Below are 20,298 nucleotides of genomic sequence, written 5' to 3'. Positions count from 1 at the left end.
AAAGGGGGGAAGTATCTGCCTAGTAGAGCCCAACAAAGAGCCTATTCCCTGTAACTTTGGCCTGTAATGAAGGATAAGTGAATAGAGTGTTGGGTTAGACCTAACTTGTCCCATGCATTTCAATCCATCAGCCCTTCTCCAGCCTCACCTCCTGATCTTCAGCCCCTCTTCATTGTCTGGATGGAAAAACTCAAAAGACTTGTAGATCTTCACACACTCCCTCCTGTACTGACCCACGTTGAACTCTAAACAACACATAGATACTTTTAGTCAAGATGAACATGTTTATAGGGTAATCCCTATTCCCTGTGTGTATGTGTCTATGTGTGTGTGAGGCCGAGAGAAAAAGCTTGACCTAGTACCTTTGGTTGGCACACCAATCCAGTTGAGATAGCGGGTCAGCTTCTTGGAGATGTAGGTCTTCCCTCTCGCTGGGAGGCCCACCGTCACAATGAGGGTGGGACAGTTGGTCATACATACTGAGAGAGAAAGAGGAGATACAGAAAAATAGGAAGAGAGACAGAAAGTTGAATGAACTCAGACATTGTGAAAATCAGTGGAAGGTACAGTCTGTTGTTGAATCAAGTGGGACCTTTCCCCATTAACGCAGAAACGAATCGAACAACTCCGACGTGAATTAATGCATAGACTGGATGGAGTAGCTTTGGGTGATCATTTGAGTGAAGGTAAAGCAGACACAAACAGATACATGCATTCACAATGATAATTGAAACCCCTAGCATATCTGAGCCAACTGAGGAACAATGAGAATGTAGAGTGGAGAGAGAAGTAGGCATGAATTGTGTTGTTGACAGAGGGAATCTAGGAATGAAAATAAATGAATAAATTGCTCCCATACTGGAGAGCAAGTCAAACAGACTATGGCTTTGCAAAGGCTGGTGAAGCTGTGAGACACATATTTGCAGATGTAATTATACTAGGGTAAGTAGACCTGACGCTAAGAGGGATCCACAGACTGCACACAGGCATACTATCCGATGAGCCTAGAACAACCAACTTACAGTGATCAACTACAGAACAGCCTTATTGAAACCATCAACAAAAGTTCAAAAAGAGTGACACAGCATAAAACGCTGACCAACTGCTTGATCCTAGTGCTGAGGGCAAAAAAAGCCTCTAATGACGTACTTGGCTTTTCTACGAGTGGTCTGAAGTAGGCATTAGATTACGAACTCCTACGAATGTTGAAACAATGAACTTAGCCTTAAGATGCTTTTGGTAAACCGGGCCTGGTTTGACAAAGTCATCTTGTGGCCCTCTCCTAAACAGAGGGGAAAGTATGCAACTGTACTACAAACTCTGGCTGCTAACAGGCTATCCCTCCTCCTTGGTAAACAAGCAATTGTAATCCCCTCCACTGACCCTATGAAATCACACCAAGCCTGGCATGGTTCTGTGTTCTAGTATTTTTCCAATTACTGTGCCAAATATACAACGAGCCAAAGTGGGCACAACCACCTCTGAAATCTTCAGCGGTTGCACCTGAGGGAGAGACAAGCACAAGGGAGCGTCTGGAATAGGTCAGAGGGAGAACAGTGTTTTTTTTAGTGTGAGGACACGGAACAAGTCAAACCTAAAATATTACAGATTCCAAGCAGTGGCTGACTGAACCCTTGTTTGACTCAGCAAAAAGTAGACAGAGTTCCACAGGAGGTGAGACAAACCAAGACTGCAGAGTAATCATCTGCAGTCTACCTACCACACACACATGACACTGCCCTCCACACAAACAAAATCTCTGTTCTGCAACACAGTTATGCAGCAATATACCACCCTGAATCCCATTGCTGGCTTTCCTTTGAAGCTACGCCGGGTCAGTCCTTGGATGGGAGATCAGATGCTGCTGAAAGTGGTGTTGGAAGGCCTTTAGGAAGTACTCTTCCCTCTGATCAAAGGAGATCTCAATGCCCCAGGGTAGTGACAGGGACACTGCCCCACGTAGGGTGTCGTCTTTCGGATGGGACGTTAAACGGGTTTCCGGACTTCCTGTGGTCACTAAAGATCCCATGACACTTATCGGAAAATTAGGGGTGTTAACCCAGGTGTCCTGGCTGAATTCCCATTCTGGCCCTCATACCATCATGGCCACCATCCCAGCTTCCAATTGGCTTATTCATCCCCTCTTCCCCCCTGTAACTATACCCCAGGTCATGGCTGTAAAAGAGAATATGTTCTTAGTCAATTTACCAGGTAAAATAAGGATTAATTAAAGAAATATGCCCTCATTTCCTTAGGGAAATGTTCTTCATAAAACCGTCTGGGGAAATCCCTGTTGGGACCCGAACCCACAGTGAAGGGACATATGGAAGTTCTGTAGTGAATCAGTAAGTTTTCCCCAACTGTTTGTTTTGGACTTTTGACGATGGTTGGCTGCCTGTTATTCTGCCGCGCAACAATAACAGTGGCTGATATTGATCGTGGATGTGGAAAAAGCTAGACGGCACAGAGTTTTTAATACGCGTCCGGACACCATCTTGTAGAGAGCAAAGAGAGCGAGCTGTCTGTCGCAGCCAAGGGGAAGCTGTGTCTTATCAGAGGACGCTGCTAACTTGTACAACACATTTCTTCTACTACAGCTCATCTCACAGGCTCTTTGTGCTAATTATACAAAATATACAAAGAGTACAAAACATTAGGATCACCTTCCTAATATTGAGTTGCCCTCAGAACAGCCTCAAATCATCGGGGTATGGAATCTACAAAGTGTTGAAAGAAGCATTCCAGTGAGTTGGCTGGATGTCCTTTGGGTGGTGGATCATTCTTGATACACACAGGAAACGGTTGAGTGTGATAAACCCAGCAGCGTTGCAGTTCTTGACACACTCAAACCAGTGCGGGTGGCACCTACTACCATACCCAAATTAAAAGGCACTTACATTGTCTTGCCCATTCACCCTTTGAATGGCACACATACACAATCCATGTCTAAATTGTCTCAAGGTTTAACAACCCTTCTTTAACCTGTCTCCTCCCTTTCATATACACTGACTGACGTGGATTTAACAAGTGACATCAAGAGATCATAGACTGACCAGGTGAAAGCTATGTCATGGAAAGAGCAGTTTTGTATACTCACAGTGCATTGGTTCAATATCACCTTCTAAAAAGCCATCACAATTTTTCCATCCTTACTTTCTATGCTACAATACTGTATTGATTGTTGCTATTAAAAATGGACACTATTTATATTTTCCTGTTGAGAAACAATATCCCATGTATAAATCCAGTACAGTCGTGGCCAAATTCTTTGAGAATGACAAATGTTAATTTCCACAAAGTTTGCTGCTTCAGTGTCTTTAGATATTCTCGTCAGATGTTACTATGGAATACTGAAGTATAATTACAAACATTTCATAAGTGTCAAAGGCTTTTATTGACAATTACATGAAGGTGATGCAAAGAGTCAATATTTGCAGTGTTGACCCTTCTTTTTCAAGACCTCTACAATCCGCCCTGGCATGCTGTCAATTAACTCCTGGGCCACATACTGACTGATGGCAGCCCATTCTTGCATAATCAATGCTTGGAGTTTGTCAGAATTTGTGGGTTTTTGTTTGTCCACCCACCTCTTGATGATTGACCACGAGTTCTCAATGGGATTAAGGTCTGGGGAGTTTCGTGGCCATGGACCCAAAATATCTATGTTTTGTTCCCCGAGCAACTTAGTTATCACTTTTGCCTTATGGCATGGTGCTCCATCATGCTGGAAAAGGCAATGTTCATCACCAAACTGTTCTTGGATGGTTGGGAGAAGTTGCTCTTGGAGGATGTGTTGGTACCATTCTTTATTCATGACTGTGTTCTTAGGCAAAATTGTGAGTGAGCCCACTCCCTTGGCTGAGAAGCAACCCCACACATGAATGGTCTCAGGATGCTTTACTGTTGGAATGACACAGGACTGATGGTAGCGCTCACCTTGTCTTCTCTGGACAAGCTTTTTTCCAGATGCCCCAAAATGTCAGAAAGGGGATTCATCAGAGAAAATGACTTAACCCCAGTCCTCAGCAGTCCAATCCCTATACCTTTTGCAGAATATCAGTCTATCCCTGATGTTTTCCTGGAGAGAAGTGGCTTCTTTGCTGCCCTTCTTGACACCAGGCCATCCTCCAAAAGTCTTGGCCTCACTGTGCATGCAGATGCACTCACACCTGCCTGCTGCCATTGCTGAGCAAGCTCTGTACTGGTGGTGCCCTGATCCTGCAGCTGAATCAACTTTAGGAGACGTCCTGGCGCTTGCTGGACTTTCTTGGGTGCCCTGGAGCCTTCTTCACAACATTTGAACCACTCTCCTTGAAGTTCTTGATGATCCGATAAATGGTTGATTTAGGTGCAATCTTACTGGGAGCGATATCCTTGCCTGTGAAGCCCTTTTTGTGCAAAGCAATGATGACGGCACGTGTTTCCTTGCAGGTAACCATGGATGACAGAGGAAGAACAATGATTCCATTACTGAATTATTCTTTGTAACACATCAAACATTTAAATACCATTTTAGAAGGTAAAGTACAAATCCAAACCAGTCAATGATTGCCGGCCCTACCGCCAAACCCTACGCTGGCAGTTATTGTTGTTTCCCCATGAGTCACTGTAGAAACAACATAGCCACTACCACTTCCTCAAAATAGTCAGAATTAATATAAGATAAATATTCATTAATATAAGATAAATCAAGTAACCAAATTGATTTTTTTTGCAGGAGGTCTTAGTCGCAGAACTTTATCTGGCTAAGGTGTTTGATGCACTATTTCTCAAGCAAAGATGGACCATTTTTCATGGCCAAAGTCTAACTCCGCCTCTTTCTCAATTTTCAAACAGACACGGAGGGTGCCTTTGGTGGGTCTTCGAAGTGTCATTCTGGTCATATGCGCCAGAACCAACGTAGGTAGTTTGTTGACGAAGCTAGGCAGTAACTCCTCTAGTATGTGTTGACTGTCATTTTACAGGATTTGTTTTTGGACAGAAGATGTAGAGAATCGGTAAGATATAGCACAGTCACAATTCTCACTTCAAATCAAAATCGCATTTGTCACATGCACCAAATACAACAGTTATAGACTACCGTGAAATTCTTGCTCACGAGCCCTTCCCAACAATGCAGAGTTAAAAAATATTAATATAAATAAAAATAGTAACACAAGGAATACAATACACAAGAATTAAGCTACATACAGGGAGTACCAGTGCCAGACCAGTGTGCAGGGGTAAGAGGTACTTGAGGTAGATATGTACATAAAGGCAGGGTAAAGTGACTTAGACAACAGGATAGACAATAATAGAGTAAAAATAACTGAGTAGCAGCAGTATATGATAAGTATGAAAGTGTGTGTTGTGTCTGTATGCAGGTTTTGTGTAAGAGTGCCGGTGTAAAGTGTGTGAATGAATACACACACAACAGTTTGGGTGTCACTTAGAAATGTCCTTGTTTTTGAAAGAAAGGCTAATTTCATTAAAATAACATAAAATTGATCAGAAATACAGTGTAGTCAGTTAATGTTGTAAATGACTATTGTAGCTGGAAACGGCAGGTTTTTTAAATGGAATATCTACATAGGCATACAGAGGCCCATTATCAGCAACCATCACTCCTGTGTTCGCTAATCAAAGTTTATCATTTTAAAAAGCTAATAGAAAACCCTTTTGCAATTATGTTAGCACCGTTGAAAATGGTTGTGCTGATTAAAGAAGCAATAAAACTGGCCTTCTTTAGACTAGTTGAGTATCTGGAGCATCAGCATTTGTGGGTTTGATTACAGGCTCAAAATGACCAGAAATTTCTTCTGAATCTCGTCAGTCTATTCTTGTTCTGAGAAATGAAGGCTATTCCACAAGAGAAATTGCCAAGAAACTGAAGATTTCATACAATGCTTTGTACTACTCCCTTCACAGAACAGCGCAAACTGGCTCTAACCAGAATAGAAAGAAGAGTGGGAGGCCCCGGTGCACAACTGAGCGAGAGGACAAGTACATTAGTGTCTAGTTTGAGAAACAGATGCCTCAAGTCCTCAACTGGCAGCTTCATTAAACGGTACCCGCAAAACACCAGTCAACGTCAACAGTGAAGAGGTGACTCTGGGATGCTGGCCTTCTAGGCAGAGTTACAAAGAAAAAGCCATCTCTCAGACTGGCCAATAAAAAGAAAAGATTAAGATGGGCAAAAGAACACAGAAACTGGACAGAGGAACTCTGTCTAGAAGGCCAGCATCCAATAGTTGCCTCTTCACTGTTGAGACTGGTATTTTGCTGGTTTGCTGTATAACCCCCCAAAAAAACAAGTGTTAAATCAAAATATATTTCAGATTCTTCAAAGTAGCCACCCTTTGCCTTGATGACAGCTTTGCACATTCTCGGCATTCTCTGAAATAGCTTAATGAAGTAGTCACTTCGAATGCATTTCAATTAACAGGTGAGCCTTGTTTTAAAAGTTCATTTGTGGAATTTCTTTCCTTCTTAATGCATTTGAGCCAATCAGTTGCATTGTGACAAGGTGGGTGTGGTATACAGAAGACAGCCTATTTAGGTAAAAGACCAAGTCCATATTATGGCAAGAACCTCTCAAACAAGCAAAGACAAATCACAGTCCATCGTTATGTTAAGACGAGGTCAGTCAATACGGAAAATTTCAGTGCAGTCGCAAAAAGCGCTATGATGAAACTGGCTCTCATGAGGACCGCCACAGGAAAGGAAGACCCAGAGTTACCTCTGCTGCAGAGGATAAGTTGATTAGAGTTACCAGCCTCAGATAAATGCTTCACAGAGTTCAAGTAACAGACACATCTCAACATCAACTGTTCAGAGGAGACTGTGTGAAATCAGGCATTCATGGTTGGATTGCTGCAAGAAACCACTACTAAAGAAAACCAATAATAAGAAGAGACTTGCTTGGGCCAAGAAACACAAGTATGGATATTAGACCAGTAAAAATCTGTCCTTTGGTCTGATGAGTCCAAATGTGAGATTTTTGGTTCTAACCGGTGTCTTTGTGAGACGCATAGTTGAATGGTTGATCTCCGCATGTGTGTTTCCCACAGTGAAGCATGGAGGAGGAGGTGTGATGGTGCTTTGCTGGTGACACCGTCAGTGATTTATTTAGAATTCAAGGCACACTTAACCAGCATGGCTACCACAGCACTCTGCAGTTATACCCCATCCCATCTGGTTTGTGCTTAGTGGGACTATCATTTGTTTTTCAAAAGGACAATGATCCAACAGACCTCCAGGCTGTGTATTTGACCAAGGAGGAGCGTGATGAGTGCTGCATTAGATTACCTGGCCTCCACAATCACTCGACCTCAACCCAATTGAGATGGTTTGGGATGAGTTGGAGCGCAGAGTGAAGGAAAAGCAGCCAACAAGTGCACAGCATATGTGGAAACTCCTTCAAGACTGTTGGAAAAGCATTCCAGGTGAAGCTGGTTGAGACAATGCCAAGTGTGCAAAGCTGTCATCAAGGCAAAGGGTGGCTACTTTAAAGAATCTAAAATCCAAAATATATTTTGATTTGTTTAACACTTTTTTTGGTTACTACATGATTCCATATGTGTTATTTCATAGTTTTGATGTCTTTTTTACAATGTAGAAAATAGTCAAATAAAGAAAAACCCTTGAATGAGTAGATGTGCAAACTTTGGACTGGTACTGTAAATAAATCAGAGCCGCTGCGTAATGGGCAGGTTTGTCTCAGGTCCTGCTGCTATGAGTGGATAGAGTGTAATCAGCCATCAATCATGACAATTCGCCCTCGTAAATCATAGTCCACAGATGGATAGTCCGGCATCCCTGTGACACTAGCTAAACTGCTCTGAGAGCCCCATCTGTGGGGGACTAGGGTACAGCCTGAACGCCTACCTACCCAAGATTCCCAACCAACGTCTCCAGTACATGTACTCTGTTAATTTTATTATGTTGACAGTTTGAGAAATTGCCTGAGCTGTGCTGAGAATTTGAAAAGAATGAATGCCAATGGTCCAATATTCTAGAACATTGCATACGTACATGTTTGGTCTGAGTCCGCAGATACTAGTCTATAGTCTTGCATCCCATTGTGACATAGCTTCGTAGCGCACTGACACCACCATCCACGGGACTAACAGCCCTAATGCGCACCTAGCCAGAATTCCCAACCACTGCACTGCGTCCATTTGAACGTGTTGACAGTTTTGATTGAGCCACGCAGATAATTCGAAAATCGAGATGTATGAAAACCAATGGTCCAATATTGTAGAACACGCGTTTTGGACTTTAGTGGCACTTTAATGGGCAAGTGCATGATTGTAATCCAAACCAACCCTCATGTAAATTGTGACAACCTCAGTTACACACATCTCACAAAACTCTGTTTTGGAATAGACTGACTTTATGACCAAAGTTAATTATCCTACTTACACGTTTCAGTCAATTTTTCCATTAGAATACGTGTTTGACTAATACCGATGCCACATATGCAATTTCCACTAGATATGTTGGTTTTAGCATTCAGTTTCCCTTTAAACAGGTTTAGTTAAACAATAAAATAACCTTGTTTTACTCTACATCGGCATGGTTGGGTTGATCGGTTGTGCGATCACGGGCCAACCGGCGCGTTGTCATGTGCGTGTCATCTGCCTGGTCTAATTCAATTCTGAGCGCCTCCATACCCTTTCGATATCATAGGCCATTTCTCTAGCAATTCATATAGTCATAGCCTATGCGTAATTGCAATATTGGCATGAATAAACATTTGAAAATGGAAATACCTAAATAAAAATATTTTAAAAAGTGGATTAATTTAAGACGAAATCGAAATGATTCAATATTAGGCTAGTCCCTTGAAGAAAACCCTGACCTTGTCATGCTGCGCAACGCCACTGTGTAGAACACCTGGGAATCTCGAACTACGATGAAGTACAACATATCTACATTTGTTTAAAATATAAAGTATTTGGCCAAATCGAGCATACCCTTCCGTTGCGCCCATGCGCTGTTGGTACAAGCCGGTGTTTCTCCAAGGCAACTTACCCCTTCTTTGTAAAATGTGTACAAAGAGACCGTTTTTCCATGGCATCCATATTTTCTTCAGCGGGTTCTGAGTAAGCTCACGGGGTGATGTAGCCATTATATTGTATTCGTTGGAAGTCATCCTGGTCGCTGCACCTGTCCCGTTTTAAGCGACAGAAGCGATATTCTACTTAATGACAGCTAGTTTGAGCAACAGAGCTGCGAGGGAATGATATCATATTGGCTGAGGAACATAAAACTTATATCATTACCGTAATGTCACTACGCTGAGCGCATTCAATGGTTTAGGCTACTTTTATTATCATTCAATAAAGTTGAGCAAAACGTTGTAATTTAGGCTATTTTCTGTTTATTTACGTTTCTATGAAGATGACCTGCTATTAACTCAGAGCATCTCTGTGTGAGGTCTGACTTTATTGTATGGGGCTTACTTGAAAAGGGATGCTAGTGTCAATGACTTCCCTGTTTTAGTCTACAGGCCCAGGCTTAAATGCAACATTAACATAATAACATGCCATGTTATATAGGAAGACAATTAATGCTCCAAATACTGTCAGAGTTAGGAGAAAATATACATAGCCCGTTTGATTTTAAAATGCTTCAAAATGCATTGTTCACGTTATAACAATATGGCTACTGCATGCTACAATTTAACAACCCAACTGTGCTTGTACCGTAATATCGTAGAACAGTGCTCCAAAAAGAGGGGCGCACTAAACTAAAGTAGGGGAAAGATAAAAAACGAGTCTTCCGCTGTTCGCATGCAACGCACATGGACAGAGAATGTTGATGTGAATTTAACCAATCAGAGGTGAAAAGAGGAAATGCATCATCCAATGGTAAGGCCGACACATTGGTCAGGAGGGCGTGTTCACTGCATGGGATCTAACGATAAACAACACAACACATCATGCTAATTCATGGCATATATTCACGTTAGTTAACAGCAGTCGGACAGCTACCTGGCCAAACGGGGTGATAAGCGGTAGTGTAAAGTACTTAAATAAAAATACTTTAAAGTACTACTTAAATCGTTTTTTTGGGGTATCTGTACTTTACTGTTTACTGTATTTTTTTTATATTACTGTTTATATTTTTGACAACCTTTAATTTGATTTAGGAATGTAGTGAAGTAAAAGTATGTGCTTTTTATTCCTTACATTTTCCCTGACACCTAAAAGTACTTGTTACATTTTAAATGCTTAGCAGGACAGGAAAATGGTTCAATTCTTGCATTTATCAAGAGAACATGCCTGCTCATTCCTACTGCCTCTGATCTGGCAGACTCACCAAAGACAAATACTTGTTTGTAAATGAGGTGTGAGTGTGCCCCTGGCTAGCTGTAACAATAGTGCCATCTGGTTTGTTTAATATAAGGAATTTGAAATGATTTATACTTTTACTTTTGATACTTAAGTATATTTTAGCAATTCAATTTGCTTTTGATACTTAAGTAAATGTAAAACTCCAGAGTGGCGCAGGGGTCTAAGGCACTGCATCTCAGTGCTAGAGGCATCACTACAGACAATGGTTCGATTCCAGGCTGTATCACAACCGGCTGTGATTGGGAGTCCCATGGGGCAGCGCACAACTGGCCCAGCGTCGTGTTATTAACTGGCTTGTCTGGTTAAATAAAACACAAATACTTTTACTCAAGTAGTATTTTACTGGGTGACTTTCACTTGAGTCATTTTTTTATGAAGGTATCTTTACTTTTACGCAACAATTGGGTACTTTTCCCACCACTGGTGATACGTTTCCCTACACAGAAAGTGTCATTGAAACAGAGTTGATTAAAAGTTCATTCAAATATGTTTATTATGCCACTAACAGTCGGTATGTGCTTTGAACTGTAGCAATAGGATAAGCACATCTTCTAACCAGTTTGTTGTTTTATTGTGCCTATATCGTAATATAATAGAACAGTGCGCCCTCAACAGTGCATCTGACAGCACATTATGCTAAAAAGAGGGGCGCACTCGGCAAAATGAAGGGGAAAGGTTAAGATAACGCACTAGTTTGAGAAAAATAAGTCTTCCGCTGTTCACATGCAACGTACATGGACAGTGAATGTTCATGTGAATTTAACCAATCACGGGTGAAAACGGAAAATGCATCGTCCAATGATAGGGCTGACACATTGGTCGGGAGGGCGTGTTCACTGCATGGGGATCTGAAGATAAACGCAGTGGTCAAAGAGTGGGAGGTGTACAATTCATTCATGTTCAGCAATTCGAACAAACTGTTCAGAACAAACTCCCTTCCTCTGCCTCAAAATAACCTGGATGAAAATAATCCAAGGTAAACATACCACACACAGTACATAACTGTATTTTGCAACAACACATCATACAGATTCATAGCATAGATTCACAGGTTAGTTACAGCAGTCTGACAGCTTTATCCACTATCTTCCCGGACACACTGGGTGATTATGAGTTTCCCTAATCAGAAATTGTAATTGAATCAGAATCATTAAAAGTTAATTAAAACACGTTTATTATGCCACTAAATCGGTCTGTGTTTTTAATTGTAGCAATAGGATAAAAAACAGATTTGAACCAATGTGTTGTTTTATTGGCCGAGCTGACAAAGTTCTACTAATGGAAAGAATATTGAATCATGTTGCAATATTGTAGCTACAGTTTTCCAAAATTGCCAGTACTCACTTTCAGAGTAGAGGGATCATTAGCACCCCCTTGTGGCATTTCCTAGCAGAAAACTGTAGACTTTCTAAAAACACTGGGAGGGGCTGTGTACCCACTCAATCCCCCATTGACACCAAGTAACATAGTAATGGAGATAATACAATCATATCTATCTCCACACACACACACACAACCGGTCAAACGTTTTAGAACACCTACTCATTCAAGGGTTTTTATACGTTTACTATTATCTACATTGTAGAATAATAGTGAAGACATCAAAACTATGAAATAACACATATGGAATCATGTAGTAACCAAAAAAGTGTTAAACAAATCAAAATATATTTTATATTTAGCCACCCTTTTCCTTGATGACAGCTTTGCACACTCTTGTCATTCCCTCAGCCAGCTTCATGAGGTTGTCACCTGGAATGCATTTACATTTACATTTAAGTCATTTAGCAGACGCTCTTATCCAGAGCGACTTACAAATTGTTGCATTCACCTTATGACATCCAGTGGAACAGCCACTTTACAATAGTGCATCTAAATCTTTTAAGGGGGGTGAGAAGGATTACTTTATCCTATCCTAGGTATTCCTTAAAGAGGTGGGGTTTCAGGTGTCTCCGGAAGGTGGTGATTGACTCCGCTGTCCTGGCGTCGTGAGGGAGTTTGTTCCACCATTGGGGGGCCAGAGCAGCGAACAGTTTTGACTGGGCTGAGCGGGAACTGTACTTCCTCAGTGGTAGGGAGGCAAGCAGGCCAGAGGTGGATGAACGCAGTGCCCTTGTTTGGGTGTAGGGCCTGATCAGAGCCTGGAGGTACTGAGGTGCCGTTCCCCTCACAGCTCCGTAGGCAAGCACCATGGTCTTGTAGCGGATGCGAGCTTCAACTGGAAGCCAGTGGAGAGAGCGGAGGAGCGGGGTGACGTGAGAGAACTTGGGAAGGTTGAACACCAGACGGGCTGCGGCGTTCTGGATGAGTTGTAGGGGTTTAATGGCACAGGCAGGGAGCCCAGCCAACAGCGAGTTGCAGTAATCCAGACGGGAGATGACAAGTGCCTGGATTAGGACCTGCGCCGCTTCCTGTGTGAGACAGGGTCGTACTCTGCGGATGTTGTAGAGCATGAACCTACAGGAACGGGCCACCGCCTTGATGTTATTTGAGAACGACAGGGTGTTGTCCAGGATCACGCCAAGGTTCTTAGCGCTCTGGGAGAATGCATAACAGGTGTGCCTTCTTAAAACTATATTTGTGGAATTTCTTTCCTTAAATGTGTTTGAGTCAGTTGTGTTGTGACAAGAACAGCTCAAATAAGCAAAGAGAAACTACAGACCATCATTACTCTAAGAAATTAAGGTCAATCAATACGGAACATTTCAAGAACTTTGAAAGTTTCTTTATGTGCAGTCACAAAAACCATCAAGCGCTATGATGAAACTGGCTCTCATGAGGACTGCCACAGGAATGGAAGACCCAGAGTTACCTCTGCTGCAGAGGATAAGTTCATTAGAGTTACCAGCCTCAGATAAATGCTTCACAGAGTTCAAGTAACAGACACATCTCAACATCAACTGTTCAGAGGAGACTGTGTAATAAGGCCTTCATGGTCGAATTGCTTGCAAAGAAACCACTACTAAAAGGACACCAATAATAAGAAGACACTTGCTTTGGACAAGAAACACGAGCAATGGACATTAGACCGGTGGAAATTTGTCCTTTGGTCTGATGAGTCCAACTTTGAGATTTTTGGTTCCAACTGCCATGTCTTTGTGAGACGCAGTGTAAGTGAACGGATGATCGCCGCATATATATATTTCACACCGTAAAGCATGTGGGGGGGTGCTTTGCTGGTGACAGTCTGATCCATTTAGAATTCAAGGCACACTTAACCAGCATGGCTACCACAGCATTCTGCAGCGATACGCCATCTCATCTGGTTTGGGCTTAGTGGGACTATAATTTGTTTTTCAACAGGACAATGACCCAACACACCTCCAGACTGTGTAAGGGCTATTTTACCAAGATGGAGAGTGATGGAGTTCTGCATCAAATGACCTGGCCTTCACAATCCCCCGACCTCAACCAAATTGAGATGGTTTGGGATAAGTCAGACCGTAGAGTTAAGGAAAAGCAGCCAGCTAGTACTCAGCATATGTGGGAACTCCTTCAAGACTGTTGGAAAAGCATTCCAGGTGCAGCTGGTTGTGAGAATGCCAAGAGTGTGCAAAGCTGTCATCGTGGCAAATGGTGGCTAAAATATATTTTGTTTAACCCTTTGATTACTACATGATTCCATATGTGTTATTTCATAGTTTTGATGTCATCACAATGTAGAAAATAGTAAAAATAAAGAAAAACCCTTACAGCCGTATTCTAAAATTTCGGAACGTTTTTTTCCCTTCAAATCAACACACAATACTCCATAATGACAAAGCAAAAACAGGTTTTTAGAAATGTATATAACCCCTCCCCCCTGGAAATATCACACTTACATAACTATTCATACCCTTTACTCAGTACTTTGTTGAAGCACCTTTGGCAGCGATTACTGCCACAAATCTTCTTGGGTATGATGCTACAAGCTTGACACACCTGAATTTGGGAAATTTCTCCCATTCTTCGTTGTAGATCCTCTCAAGCTCAGTCAGGTTGGATGGGGAGCATCGCTGCACAGCTATTTTCAGGTCTCTCCAGAGATGTTCGGTCGGGTTGAAGTCCGGGCTCTGGCTGGGCCACTCAAGGACATTCAGAGACTTCTCCTGAAGCCACTCCTGCGTTGTCTTGGCTGTGTGCTTAGGGTCATTGTCCTGTTGGAAGGTGAACCTTCGCCCCTGTCTGAGGCCCTTAGCGCTCTGGAGCAGATTTTCATCAAGGATCTCTGTACTCCATTTATCTTTCCCTCGATCCTGACTAGTTTCCTAGTCCCTGCCAGTGAAAAACATTCCCACAGCATGATGCTGCCACCACGCTGCCAGGTTTCCTCCAGACGTGACGCTTGGCATTCAAGACAAAGAGTTCAATCTTGGTTTTATCAAACCAGAGAATCTTGTTTCTCATGGTCGGAGAATCCTTTAAGTGCATTTTGGCAAACTCCAAGCAGGCTGTCATGTGCCTTTTACTGAGGAGTGGCTTCCATCTGGCCACTCTACCATAAAGGCGTGATTGGTGGAGTGCTGCGGAGATGGTTATCCTTCTGGAAGGTTCTCCCATCTCCACAGAGGAACTCTGGAGGAACTCTGAATTTACCACAGGTGGACTCCAATCAAGTTGTAGAAACATCAAGGGTGATCAATGGAAACAGAATGCACCTGAGCTCAATTTAGAGTCTCACAGTAAAGGATCTGAATACCGTAATTTCCGGACTATAAGCCGCTACTTTATTCCCACGCTTTGAACCTCGCGGTTTATACAATGACGCGGCTAATTTATGGATTTTTCCTGCTTTCACAAGATTCATGCCAAAAAACTGAGCACCGTCACATAATGTAATGTGACAACCTTTTCCCAATGGTCCAACAAATCGACGTGCCTCAAACTTCCCATCATTCTGATTACGGTAGTCATTTTGTCACCCTCATCATGGCAAAGACACGGAGAAATGCATATGATGCAGCTTTCAAGTTGAAGGCGATCGATCTGGCTGTTGGAAAAGGAAATAGAGCTGCTGACAGCGTGGAGCATTGTCAAAAAATCCACTATCATCAATGGGTTTCGAAAGGCTGGACTGCTGCGTGTTGAAGAGGGCAGCGATCCAACATCAGATGAAGCTATTCTGAGGCTATTCAACTCCGTCACCGAAGGAGATGACTTCAGTGGTTTCAGTGCACAGGAGGAGGAAGATGGTGACCAATGACTTTCTTGGTAGGCTACTGTTTACTGCTATTTTTTTAAATTTTTGTTACAAGCCGTGTTTAGTTTAAAAGCCTATTTATTTTTGTTACAAGCCGTGTTTCGTTTAAAGGCTGTGTAAAGTTAATTTGTTTCAATGTCCCGGTAGGCACCTGCGGTTTATAGACATGTGCGGCTTATTTATGTACAAAATACACATTTTCTTTTTTTAATTCAGTGGGTGCGGTTTATATTCAGGTGTGCTTAATAGTCCAGAAATTACGGTACTTACATAAATACGTTTATTTTTAAAATAAATTAGAAATTAAATTATTTCCAAAAACCTGTTTTTCTTTGTCATTATGGGGTATTGTGTGTAGATTGCTGATCATTTCTATTTATTTAATCAATTTTTGAATAAGAGAAGGGGTCTGAATACTTTCCAAATGCACCGTACTATAATAGACCTGCAGTAATCTGCTGCATCCAATGTCATTCAGAATAGGGATAGAACAGTCTCCTCATATTACTTTAACAAGTCCTAGGCACCTGGTTTTATAATCTAATGTGTGTTGAAGAACGATAGTTTTTGAAACATTTTATTTTAACTTTTATTTAACTAGGCAAGTCAATTATGAACAAATTCTTATTTTCAATGACAGCCTAGGAACAGTGGGTTAACTGCCTTGTTCAGAGGCAGAATGTCTGATTTTTACCTTGTCAGCTCGGAGATTCAATCTTGCAACCTTTTGGTTACAAGTCTATCGCTCTAACCACTAGGCTACCAGCCTCCCCAGTTACAGGAGTTGTAACTCCAGTTCTATGGGTGGAGCAGAGCCCCCGCTGCCTAGGCAGCAAATAGCATGAGAGAAAATTATGCACACACCTGCAGCCAATAGAAGTACAGGTGTCCCTGTATAAGGGGACGCTTCCCCTCAATCATCCTTCCAAAAAATTATCTTAAGCGAGACTGGGGGTCGGCAGGGCCTTAAGTCCTATGGGGCTCCGCTCCACTCATAGAACTGGAGTTACAACTCCGGTAACTATCGTTCTATATTGTGGAGCTCCGCCCCATAGGGCTCTGCTCCTAGTGGTTTATATCGGAGCGAAACGGTCCAAAATGTACTCCCTGCCGAGCCTAACACTTCCCACTTAAAGAAAGGTTGGACCCAACAATGGCTGCAACAGTAACACACTGAAAACAGACTGCGTCATAATGTACTGCGTCCTCGGTCTAATCCACCCTACGCAGTCTAAAAGGCATAGCCAATGACTAGTGGGCAGACAAACAGAATATGAGTCATACTAATCTGTACCACCAGATGGATGAGCTCAAAACTGTCAATACTAAAGATTGGCATAATATTACTGTAACACCAGTTACAGAAACCATATCCCCTAATCCTTCCGCCCAAACACAGTCATAGACCTGTGAGCAGGATATAATACATGACTCTACTGTGCCACACCCCCAGCCAGGAGTCATGTCATGTAGTCATTCTAATAGGAAAAAGCAGACCTGATGGAAACCCTGTCCATTTGTTCTGCTTTTCCCACCTTAATTCAAGCCTTCACCTCAGCCAAGCTGAGTAGAGGCTGAACCAACTTAGAAGACATACTCACTGATTTCTCAGTGTAACACACCACACTCAATCCATAGGCAAAGCCAATGATTCATGGGGCAGATAATAGAATATGGACTAGACATTCCCTACTCTACTGACAAAGTCAAACAGAGGTCATGTCGCACATGTCTCTCTTTGCCAATAAGAACGGACCTAATGGGAACCCAGCCCAATAGTCCCGCATCTTTTCGGCCACGCTGAGTACAGAACGAGCTAAAGAGTTAGTCGACACGTCCAACAGGTAGAATCAGATAAAAGGAGTTAGTGACGACCACCACACCGCTGCACAAATATCCTCTACCCCAGTTCCTCTGAAAAGGGCCGTAGACGCCACTACTCCACGAGTGGAGTGGGCTTTTACGCCTTGAGGTATTGGTCGCCCTGCCCTCAGTCCGATGATGCTGTGACACACTGCCCCAGACCATGACGGACCCTCCACCTCCAAATCGATCCCGCACCAGAGTACAGGATTTGGTGTAACGCTCATTCCTTCGACGATAAATGTGAATCCAACCATCAACCCCGGTGAGACAAAACCGTGACTCGTCAGTGAAGAGCACTTTTTGTCAGTCCTGTCTGGTCCAGCGACGGTGGGTTTGTGCCCATAGGCTACGTTGTTGCCGGTGATGTCTGGTGAGGACCTGCCTTACAACAGGCCTACAAGCCCTCAGTCCAGCCTCTCTCAGCCTATTGCAGACAGTCTGAGCACTGATGGAGGGATTGTGCGATCTTGGTGTAACTCGGGCAGTTGTTGTTGCCATCCTGTACCTGTCCTGCAGGTGTGATGTTCGGATGTATCGATCCTGTGCAGGTGTTGTTACACATGGTCTGCCACTGCGAGGACAATCAGCTCACAACGTCCTTCTGTGTGTGCTCAACTACGCACTCATAGTGGGCTGTGCTACACGCAGAGTGGTGAGAGGAAGAAAGATAGAGAGAGAAGGAACTTGAGCGGTCTCAGTTTTGTTATGGAAGAGGTTCTCATGTGACAAAGTCAAATGGAACACACTCTTAATTAAACTTCTTGACGCTACCCATCCCTTAAGCGGGATAATTGTCATCAGCAACCGCTGAATAACATAGCGCCTCAGTCAAATAATATTACTAAAAATATTCATATTCATGAAATCACAAGTGCAATATTGCAAAACACAGCTTAGTTTTTTGTTAATCTACCTGTCGCCTCATATTTTGAAATTATGCTTAACCTCTTGGAACACTAGGGGCAGTATTTCATTTTTGGATGAAAAAACGTTCCCGTTTTAAACAAGATATTTTGTCATGAAAAGATGCTCGACTATGCATATAATTGACAGCTTTGGAAAGAAAACACTCTGACGTTTCCAAAACTGCAAAGATATTATCTGTGAGTGTCACAGAACTGATGCTACAGGCGAAACCAAGATGAAACTTCAAACAGGAAATTAGCCAAATTTGAGGCGCTGTTTTCCATCGTCTCCTTATATGGCTGTGAATGCGCCCTGAACGAGCCTACAATTTCTGCCGTTTCCCCAAGGTGTCTGCAGCATTGTGACGTGTTTGTAGGCATATCATTGGAAGATTGGCCATAAGAGACTACATTTACCAGGTGTCCGCCCAGTGTCCTTTGTCGAAATTGGTGCGTAATCTCCAGCTGCAAGCATTCTTCCATGTGATTCAGAGGAGAGAGCAGACTTCCACGAACGATATATCATCGAAGAGATATGTGAAAAACACCTTGAGGATTGATTCTAAACAACGTTTACCATGTTTCAGTCGATATTATGGAGTTAATTTGGAAAAAAGTTCGGCGTTTTGATGACTGAATTTTCGTTTTTTTTTGGTAGCCAAATGTGACGAACAAAACGGAGCGATTTCTCCTACACAAAGAATCTTTCAGGAAAAACTGAACTTTTGCTATCTAACTGAGAGTCTCCTCATTGAAAGCATCTGAAGTTCTTCAAAGGTAAATTATTTTATTTGAATGCTTTTCTTGTTTTTGTGAAAATGTTGCATGCTGAATGCTACGCTAAATGCTACGCTAGCTATCAATAATCTTACACAAATGCTTGTTTTGCTATGGTTGAAAAGCATATTTTGAAAATCTGAGATGACAGTGTTGTTAACAAAAGGCTAAGCTTGAGAGCTAGCATATTTATTTCATTTCATTTGCGATTTTCATGAATAGTTAACGTTGCGTTATGGTAATGAGCTTGAGGCTGTATTCACGATCCCGGATCCGGGATGGCTAGAGGTTAACAGCGAAAGCAATCCAAGCGTTTGTGTAAATTTATCGATTGCATGACAAAACATTAAGTACACTTAGCATCAGGTAGCTTGGTCACGAAAATCAGAAAAGCAATCAAATTAATCGTTTACCTTTGATGCTCTTCGGATGTTTTCACTCACGAGACTCCCAGTTACACAACAAATGTTCCTTTTGTTCCATAAAGATTATTTTTATATCCAAAATACCTCCGTTTGTTTGGCGCATTATGTTTATAAATCCACAGGAAAGAGCGGTCACGACAACGCAGACAAATTCCAAATAATATCCGTAATATCCACAGAAACGTGTCAAACGTTTTTTATAATCAATGCTCAGGTTGTTTTAAAAATATATAATCGATAATATATCAACCGCAAATGTCTTTCACAGTAGGAGAGGGGAAAACAATAGCTGTCCAAATTCTGTTGCGCGAGCAAAACTTAAAACTTGACGCGATGTTATCGTTCTGCTAATTTTTCTAAATAAAAGCCTGAAACTATGTCTGAAGACTGTTGACACCTTGAGGAAGCAATAGGAAAAATAATCTGGTTGATATCCCTTTAAATGGAGCAATGGGAGGCTATGGAACATTTTCAAAATAGAGGCCACTTCCTGGTTTGATTTTTCTCAGGGTTTCGCCTGCAATATCAGTTCTGTTATATTCACAGACAGTATTTTGACCGTTTTGGAATCTTTATAGAGTTTTCTATCCTAATCTGTCAATTATAAGCATATTCTAGCATCTGGTCCTGAGAAATAGGCCGTTTACTTTGGGAACGTTATTTTTCCAAACATAAAAATAGTGCTCCCTAGCTTCAAGAGGTTAACAAAATGACACATTGGCTCCTCCATCCCTTTGCAGGGGTGGGGAATGAACATTGGGCGCTGTCACAAGAAGTGCTATGCTCTCTTCAGTCTTCTCCCCTTC

General features: G+C 42.2%; 1 protein-coding gene across 2 annotated transcripts in view; it reads right to left on the bottom strand.

Annotated features, from left to right (window-relative positions):
• LOC115143150 (6-phosphofructo-2-kinase/fructose-2,6-bisphosphatase 4-like) overlaps positions 1-20,298 on the bottom strand; it is a 46,990-nt gene that overhangs the window by 6,217 nt on the left and 20,475 nt on the right. The window contains exons 1-3 of one of the 2 annotated variants that reach the window (XM_029683263.2): positions 9,016-9,232; positions 363-479; positions 149-245 (exon numbers count right to left, since the gene is read on the bottom strand). In XM_029683263.2, coding sequence (XP_029539123.1) covers positions 149-245; positions 363-479; positions 9,016-9,136 — 335 coding nt within the window. In that variant the 5' untranslated portion in view covers positions 9,137-9,232. Of the gene's footprint in view, positions 1-148; positions 246-362; positions 480-9,015; positions 9,233-20,298 lie in introns of those variants that run through there. The other variant, XM_029683265.2, reaches the window with a different exon arrangement.

The sequence above is a fragment of the Oncorhynchus nerka genome, linkage group LG15 (genome assembly GCF_034236695.1).
Source record: "Oncorhynchus nerka isolate Pitt River linkage group LG15, Oner_Uvic_2.0, whole genome shotgun sequence".
In the NCBI taxonomy this organism is placed as follows: domain Eukaryota; kingdom Metazoa; phylum Chordata; class Actinopteri; order Salmoniformes; family Salmonidae; genus Oncorhynchus; species Oncorhynchus nerka.
The sequence above is the reverse complement of the archived record's forward strand: the minus strand, read 5'-3'. Positions and strand labels throughout refer to the sequence as shown.